Source organism: Haliaeetus albicilla, chromosome 6 (assembly GCF_947461875.1).
Source record: "Haliaeetus albicilla chromosome 6, bHalAlb1.1, whole genome shotgun sequence".
Taxonomy (NCBI): domain Eukaryota; kingdom Metazoa; phylum Chordata; class Aves; order Accipitriformes; family Accipitridae; genus Haliaeetus; species Haliaeetus albicilla.
This window is the reverse complement of record NC_091488.1, coordinates 31,330,680-31,339,735: the sequence shown is the minus strand read 5'-3', so window position 1 is coordinate 31,339,735 and position 9,056 is coordinate 31,330,680. Positions and strand designations below refer to the sequence as shown.

At 49.0% G+C, this 9,056-nt stretch overlaps 1 protein-coding gene across 1 annotated transcript; it reads right to left on the bottom strand.

The window, feature by feature from the left end:
• Positions 1 to 741: 741 nt before the first annotated feature.
• TIMMDC1 (translocase of inner mitochondrial membrane domain containing 1) lies at positions 742 to 8,666 on the bottom strand. The gene is made up of 7 exons (XM_069785436.1): positions 8,519 to 8,666; positions 8,220 to 8,385; positions 6,590 to 6,678; positions 4,678 to 4,745; positions 3,833 to 3,911; positions 2,302 to 2,412; positions 742 to 1,724 (listed from the first exon to the last, which is right to left on the bottom strand). Exons 1-7 carry the CDS (start codon positions 8,611 to 8,613, stop codon positions 1,625 to 1,627), a joined length of 708 nt encoding a protein of 235 aa, XP_069641537.1. The 5' UTR covers positions 8,614 to 8,666; the 3' UTR covers positions 742 to 1,624.
• Positions 8,667 to 9,056: the final 390 nt, after the last annotated feature.

Below are 9,056 nucleotides of genomic sequence, written 5' to 3'. Positions count from 1 at the left end.
CAGAGCTTAAAACAGGAAGGGGAGAGACATTCATACCTTTGCTTATTCAGATCTTTCACTTGCACCTAGAAAAGGAAAATCAAAGCTGGTTGATGACAATCTCAAACCATACATATTTCTTCAATGGAAAAGTGAACTACACTGAGGTGTTTAAAAATAAAATGCTCATTTCAGAAGTCAGAAAACATACCACCTTCTTGGAAGCAAGCTGTGCCAAAAATCTGCTTTGGGTGGGTGGAATACGCTCTGTGGAATCAACTGTTCACATTTCAAGCAACAGTAATTAGCTGTCCCACAGAAGAGCATTCAACCAGCACAGACTGACTACTCTTTTCTTGTGGGAAGGAGCCCCAAACCCCCTGCCTGGATGTAATTCCCTTTAATAGGAGAAAAAACTCCAACAAAGAAAGGGGACCAGAATTCTGACCTTCTGCTTTGAGGGAAACGGTGATGGCCCACCTGGCCCTGCTGGGTACAGAGCATTATTACATTAACTTCAGCCCTACTCATGGGTAACAGCTATGACTTAACAGTTGATCTATGGTACAAAATAATAAATAAGAGCTGGCACTCTCCTGGCTCTTGTCTTTGTTATTGCCTGGATAGAGGACTGTCTGACACTGCCACCAGACTTTATTGCTCGCTGGTGGGATCTTAGAGCTCTTCTCATGGGGTATCACTCAAGTAGGTTTCTCTAATGCAACTACTGTACTAACATAAAGAGCTTATGTACACAATCACCACTGCTAGATGGCTTTATTGAGTGTCTTGAACCACATTTCCCCCAAAGGTAATCCCCTAATTTCCAACCTTCAAATGAAATTAGAGGCCTTTTTATTGTTGTTAAAACTGTCCACAGTGCCAATTCTTCTACCATCGCCACCAGAAAGAAGTCATCCTTTCTGTGGCCCCCTCAGTTACATTTCTATTGAGAAACCCAAAACATGTCTTTTTCAGGGTATTTCCGTATCATTCCCAGCTCCTCCACCGTTCCTCAACACTGATTGCAAAATACCCCAAGTACTGTAGGAACCAAGTGTGTTTTTCGGCAAAAAGCCTGAAGAAACCACTGTCAGCAAAACAGCATTGGTCCCAGCCAGGCCAAGTCAAGCTGCAGGAGGCGGGTGGTGAGAGGAGAACTGCTTGCTCTGGTGCTGCTTGCATTGCACTTCGACAGCAAGTTCTTCAGGCACTGTCTGAAGAGCAGCTTTCACCAGAGCATAATTAGCTTTTAGAATCGGGGTATCATCTTTAGCATCCAAACTATTCACAGACTCCTTTACCTTGAATATTTCTACATCACTGGTGGTTTGGAGGTTTTCAGCAGTGAAATGGGTTCTAGACGAGGCTCTGGGGCTGCCCTCACCCCCTGCCAAACTTAAATGACACTACCTAGTCTGCGGAGTCTGCATTTCCACCTTTTCAAGTGGGACAGGTTTGGCCCTCCTAAGCTCTTGTGCAGTGATACGCATCCATGAACAATGTTTTCTGCAAAATGCTTTTTTCACAAGTGCACAGGCTGTAACTGTGTTCACAGAAGACTTCCCTGACCCCTTGACTGAAGCCTTTTATGAGCAGAATCAAAATACTTTGTAGCTGCTCACAACAGAGATCTGGGGAAGACTCAGTAGCTCCTAGATTCTCGTGCTCTCTCCGTCTCCGGTCCTCCCTGGGCGTTGCTTTCCATTTCGCCTAAGACTTCAGTCACACTGAGTCTGGATTGCCTAACGAGAGAAGAGAGAGTGCAAAATAATTTTATGCCTGTATCCTCCTGACAAAGGCATCACTGCTGAATCCCAACTCTTGAAAAGTTTCTTCTAGAGCTGGTACTACTTGTGAATTTTAGTAAGTCAGTCAGTCAGTCATGCAACTAGTGCCATAGCCTTTTCTCCTCAAAGCCTCCAGCTATCCTTCTTTCCTCTCTTTAACAGGGATTGAAAGAAGGCAGCAATGAAGAAAAAGCCAGAGTTCCAGCCTCTCTCAATTTTGGTAAAGAAATACTAATGTGCTCGTCCTGCTTGTCTTCTTGGCCACTGCTAAAGTGAAAAACTAATGCAGAGTTACTGGGCCGGGGCGGGGCACGAATTTTGAACAAAATACCTCATTACAAAATAAGTAGGAACATCTAAGCTGGGAAGAGTAAATCAGCAGTTCTCAGACTGATATGTGAAACACACCAAAAATCAAGAGCAGAACCGAGGTTTAGAAAACCTGTGTGTCGTGGTTTCTTTAAATGTTTGAACCACACAGACCTAGACATGCTTCTAGTCAGAGACTCAAAGAGGCAGAGCTGTTCCTTACCACTCCGCTAACTTCTGTTCATACAGCTCCCTGCGCTCACGATTTCTCCTCTCCTGGAAGGTCTCACCAGCAACCTTCTGCATTATCATTAAAAGGGCCCCTGCAGGGATCCTAGAGGAGGAAGCAGAAAAGTCACAAGTCACCCAGGGGACACACAACAGTAATAACTTACCGGCATCGGCAAAAGGAGCGTGCGGGGGCCAGCCACCAGATCAGTGGCGCGTAATATTCCCCAATACTCACATCACACCACAGACTAAGGTATTCCTGTTGTCAGCCACCAAACACAGCCTGTCTTCAGCTGTGACTCACTGTAGCCCTTCTGATTTTTTGAATTTATTCATTGACAGGCACACATAGGGCAAAGGGGTAGAAGGATTTAAGGTGCCCAAACAACCCCTGTAGATCACCTAACCTATAATTTAGACAGTCACACCCCTACTTAGCTTCAGTACAGCTCTGGAGGTACTTGTGTTTTCATTGGTAAAGCTCCTTAGGCTGCTTCCAGGCTCGCCCACAGCTGACACCATCCTGACAGTGCTAAACAGCACATATAAAGCTCATTCTCTTGTCCCAGCAAGATCCCCAAATTCTCTTGTGAGGATATTCATAAGTCAGTACGTTGAGAAGAAATCCCAGTTCTGCTTGAAAAGTCAGACTTCTCCTGAGTTAAGAGGTCACTGTCCTGATGGACAGAGCCCCTGAGAGAGAACCATGGGTTCCTCCATGCCCCAGGGAGCTTTAGGAGATACACAGCTGCAAGACATATACGAAGAGATGTCCCATCTTACAGCCTTGGGTTGTCCAGCCCAACCACACAGCTTCTTCCTCAGCATTTCCTAGTGACTGTTGCTCCACATTTTGGCTTTGATGGAGCCTATTTTGTAAAAAAATAATGTTTACACAGATTCCTAACCTAGGGGCTGGTGGTTCCCCAGGTCCCCCCTTCTTCAAAAGGCATCATCATGACATCCAACACCCCTTGTGTGCTGTCTGGATTCTGAGCTGATACAGAAGCAGTTGCTGATGAAGCTGAGAAGGAGCCCAGAAGCTGTGTCTTACACTACTGACCTTATCCACAGACAACACAGTTCCTTAAAACAGATGTTCAATGGTTCTGCGCACAACCATTGGGCTCATCAGTGACCACGCCAAAGAAGGGGGACAGGAGACTTGTCTATAACCCATCCTGACAATTTCCTATTTAACAGTAGTTGTTAGCATCTCCTCTAATAAGCAAATAGCAACAGGTGACATGCTCTATTGAGAGCACCGAGTTCTTATCACTGAGGAAGCAGCAAAACACAAATCAAGAAAAAAAGAAGAAAAAAAAAGTTTAAAGAAGAAGGAAGAAAAGTCATCATCATGAGGTCCCAAGAGAGATACAGAAAATCCCTCAAGGCAAGAGCGGGAGGGAAGCTTCTGTAGCCCCACCTATGATTCATGGCTTAGTGTGTGAGACCACCGTCTAACAAACACCCTTAAAGAGTAGCTGTGTCTCAATCACTCATTGGCAGCAGTCACAACTCACCCAAATGCTGTTCCAAACATGAGGCCTCCTGCCAGTCCCTGCAGGCCCAAGTGGATTCTGAAAAGGGCTCCTGTGAAGGCTAAAAAAACCAAAACCCACTGAAACCACAAACAGGCCCCCCCCCCATCACATACAGACGGAGGGAGCTGCTTTGCTGCATTTCTCCTCTCCGTGAGCTGACATCTACTTTTAACAGAGCGGAAACCAAGCACTGTGGCCAGCGGGAGGGACCCTCACCATACAGTCACCATGGTCTCTGCACTAAAACATTGCACAAAGCTCCTTCTGCTTCAGAAAAACTCCCCCAGAAATGCTAAGAGGTAAAAGTATCTATGAAAGTAAAACCGAGCTCTCTCCAGGCTGGAGCATGACTTCCCCCCCCCGCCCACTTTTTTTATTCTGTTCAACAACAGCTAATAATAGTAGCTGCCATGTAAGGCAGAAAAGATCAGTAAAACAGGTATTCAACTGTAAGGGCAATAAACAGTGCACTGAACTGTTCTAAAGAGCAGAAACAAGAAATGCTTTCCTTGCTGAATAAGTAGTTATGAGAGCAGGTTATGCACCAAGTGTTGCCTTTACCCGACACAAGCATTTTTCACCCAAAAAACTCCAGCAAGTATTTTGAAGTTTCAGTAGTGCATCGATATCTCTCTGTTACAAATAAAGGCACCCAGCAGTTAAACAACAGAGCAAAGTCACAACGGCAGTCAGTAGAACAGGAAACAAAACCCAGGAGCACAGAAGCTAAAGACCTGCTCAAATCCAAGAGATACGGATTTCTGCTTATGCTTTTCCGCTTACAACCCTTGCTCATAAAGAGAAAAATACACAAGCAGTCTTACCTCCTGCTGAAGCATAATTACTGATGGTGCTTTTATTGCGGTACACAGACAGACCAGTGCTCGCCATGCTGCAAAGTTAAGGCACAGAAGAAGTCAGCAGTTGGACATGGAAGAAGACAGATAGCAAAACACAGCCTGAAATAAAGCCGGATTTCATTAAGCCAACCCTCAGGTTGCCTCTAAACGCCTTGTTGCCCATCTGTCCAGAGCGCACACACGCCAGCCACAAGTGCCTCGATTTCTGTGACAGGCAGGTGCACAGCCAGAGGCCAGTGAATACCAGGATTCCCAGCCTGGATCTGGGATATTCTTTTTTTAATCAAAGATATTTTTTTCCATTGTATATTCAAGGATAGAAGGAATTTAGCAATGAAAAGGTCCTGTCAGTCAGCCAGTCCCGATGTAGGACCTTACCCCCAGAAGCAGAACCCAGGTGTCGGTAAGCTCTTGCCTGAAGACAGTCCCCACCACTAGAGCTAAGTCACACTCATGACGTCAGCAGGGTCACCTACTCTTGCAGGATGAGATTTCCCACCAGGGTAGGTATGCCATCTCCTCCAAAAACATCAGCAAAGCCCCAAAACACTCTCTGTCTCAGTTCAGCAGCCACATCCTCCCCATCACTTCAGCAAGCCTCCTGCATGACATCTACAAGTCAACAGCAATCTTCCTCTTTCCCAACACCATAACGTCATCCTAGCCTTTGTACAAGGTAAAACGAAACAATTTGGTTTTAAACTGCGAAACTCAAAATTCGCACAACCGCAGGACGAAATCTTCAACTTGGACTCTACAGAAACAATTAACGCGGAGTGACGAGTATCTTCGTTCAAAGCTTTTTACAAAGGGGTAGCGGAGAAGGGCAACGATCAGACCTCAGGGGAGACACCTGGTGGAAGATGACGCGGTTACACGTCAAGCCCAGGAAAAGCTAAAGAAATAAAAAGTTCCAGGAGAGAAAGCAAACCATTTGCTAACTAAACCTAAGAACAGACACTAAAGCAAAAGGAGCGAGGAAGAAATTCAGAAAGGAACAAAAAAATGAGGGAGATGGAAATACAAAACAATGCTAGTCAATATTGCTGGTATCTTAAAAGCAGAAGGGGAATTTAAACAGAACAGACCTGCAGATATCGTCAATGCAGGTCTATTTACATATAAATTTGCCATTTTGAATGTTAGGGAAGGAGACACTCCTAGTTTAAAAGGGCTTTATTTGGAAGAGCCTGCTTAGTTTGATGCTATATTGTCAGAAATGCACTGACACATCTGAGGGAGAAAATCAGGGAAGCGGAACAGTATCTCTGCGTTGGTGGTGCATGTAGGAAAAATGTGAAGGCCTGAATAGGTACGTACAACTGGTAGGTCTGACGTTCAGTGACTGCTTAATATCAAGATGATCATCTGCAAGTATTTGAGGACAAGAACAAAGAATTGTGACTAATGCTAGTGTATACAACCTAGGAGTAATGAGACCTAAGAAAAAGGAGAAAAATTAGCGTGGGATAGAAAGCTCTTCCAGAAACAGCCAACACACTGTAACACTCTCCCAGAGAAAAACACAAAAAAAGAGATGAAGCAAAAGCAGAAAGAAGCCATCAAGTACAGGGAAGAACAGTATTCAAGGCAGTAACGGCATGGATTAGACATAAGGAACAGGGCTTTTCCAGTTTCAGTTTTTGTGTTGGTTCATTAGAAGTTTTGAATTCTGGGATAATTATAAAAGGTTACATCCTCTTCAGGTTCACGTCTTATCAATCATCAGACTCGCTATTAACACAACACTTTGAGCCTCAATCAATCACCAGCAGTCTCTCAGGGAGCTGTGAGCGCTACTGGCACAAAGGGCTCCTTGCTGCTAGTGCTTAAGCATCAGCCAGCTCTTCTCCCACTACCACCGGGAAACACTTACTTGAATATTGTCACAAAAGTGGCTACTCTCCAGCTCCAGCGCCAGCCGTAGCGGATGAAACTCCTGAGACCAGCCCGATGCGCAGATTGCTAGGGGGAGAGAGGAGACGGTTTACAGGTGACAGCCCTGCTCCGCGCAGCCAGCACCACCAGCCCGCTGCAACCCTGGCTATTCATGACAGGTCACGGGACTGATGTCACTTGGGAACGACACCCTGACCCTCAGGGATCAAGTCGGCCACCTTCAGAGGAAGAGCTGCTCACATTTACCCCAGCCACCAACAGGAAAACCAAGAATTAATTCCAGTTCGTAACATCAACTGGTCTTTCTAATCCCAGTGCAGAAACACATCTGGGGGGACAGGGAGAGCTTTCTGAGGACAGTACGGGAGAGTGGCAGAGAAGAAAGGGGGACGAACTAGAAACTCGTTCTCAATTATTATGAGTTTATAAGTATTAATAAATAATAACCATTAGCCATAATAAGTAAATAATAACCACCTACTTTAAATGTTACGAGACCACGAAGCTCTGCAGTTTAGCACTGGCACTTAAAAGTTTGGCAAGAATCGGCTTTTAAAAGGATGTGATAAACAGAAGCTTCATAAAAATTAAAAATATTCCAGTTAATACCATGAAAGAAAATGAATTCTCTCTTGCAGTGCCTGTGGCATAAGTGCTTAGCCCAGATGCAGATACACAAGAGAGTCAGCAGAAGGACAGTGTGAAGGCACGCAGCAATACTTTGCAGACAGCTACGTCGGGGCCAAATCTAAACAGCAAACAATGTACAATTCAGATTTCTAAAGGTGGTTTTTTTTCTAATAATCCAGGTAACCAAAATTTTAATTGAAGGAGAAGCCCCTAAAAGTTCAAATACACCTATAAAATGTCTGTTAAAAATGTTCTTTGATATGCGGTATGGTGATAAGCCAGAAGAATTTTAAATGGCCTTAAAATAACTCACATTAATGACACTACCAATTTGACGCTAGGGGGTGAAGTCTCTTGCCAACATGTTAAAATTCAAAAGCCAAAAGGCTGTTCGAGACGTATTGTTTACTGAGCCGTAACAGAACGGCAAAAGGTGTTACCAACTTTTTCTGTAACTACGGTCAATTTCTTCAAGTCAACCGCGCAGAACTCGCGTAAGGCGGGACAGCTAACGTACACGACAGGTGACTAGGCAGCCTGCGCGTATTCGCGCACGTGGAGCGAGCACCGCGGGTTTGTTTTGGGGGTTTTTGCCACAAACCGTGCAGAACTGCGGCGCGGGCGCCCCTTAGAGGAGCGAGGCCGTTCCACGCGCTCTCCCACGGAGGCCCGTCCGCCACGAACCGCCGGCCCCGCCGGCCGCTTCCTCCGCAGCCGGCGCCGCTCGGAGGCGCCCGGCCCCGCACGCCCGGGGGGCTTCGGGGGGCTGCCCCGGCAGGGGAGGGCCGGCGACGCTTCCTCCGGTCCCCGGAGCGGCGGGCGATGCCCCGCGCTCCCCCGACGGCGACCCCGGCCGCTCCCCCCCGCGTGATCCTCCCCACACGCACACACACAGACACGGCCGCGGACACACGGCCGCGGCGGGGCTCCCGGCTTCGCGGCGGGGCCGCGCCCGCGCAGCGGCGTGGGGCTCGTACCACCGCATCGGCGCGGTTCTGGAAGAGCTCCCCGTGGCTCCGCTCGATGAAGGCCTTCCGGGCGTGGTAGAAGGCCGGCAGCCCGCCGTACATCCAGCCGACGACCCCCCCGGTGAAGCCCGACTTGAGGATGTTCACCGTCTCCTCCGGGTACCGCTGCCGCTCGCTGCAAGGGAAGGGCAGGGCTGAGGCTCCGGGCTGGGGCGGGGGAGGCACGGGGGGCCCGCGGGCAGCGCCGGGCCCGGCGCCCGCGGACGCCCGCAGCCGCCCGCCCCGGCCCGCCCCGGCCCCGTCCTCACTCTCGCCGCCAGAGCTCGCTGAGCCGCTCCCAGCCCGTCTGCGGCGGCGGCGCGGGGCGCCCGAACTGCGGGTGGGCGCCCACCCCCTCCGCCATGGCCCTCCCCGGCGGCGGCGGCGGCGGCGGCAGCGCTAGCGCTGGGGCTGGGGCTGGGCGGGCGCGGCAGCGCCCCCTGCCGCCCCGGCGGGGCACGGCGCCGCGGGACAGCACCGGGCCGGGCCGGGCCGGGCCGGGCCGCCCCGCCGGGAGCGCTCGGCCTCCCCGCAGGTAGAGGCGAGGGTCTCGTCCTCTCGAGGGAGGAAAAGCAGAGCCAGAGCCCGTTCAGCAACGCGAAAAAAACCGGCATCGGACCGAACGGGCCCCCGCGCACGCAGGCGACCGACCAGAGGAAGTTTCCAGCCACCGAGACTGGAAGCAGAGACACCCTACGCATTGCTGTGACAGAGCAAAAACAGAACCCCGCGTCCCCACTTTGGCAGAACAGCCGGGGGCAATCCAGATCTTTTAGTACAGTTCTGACTAAGCAATGATGCATCCAA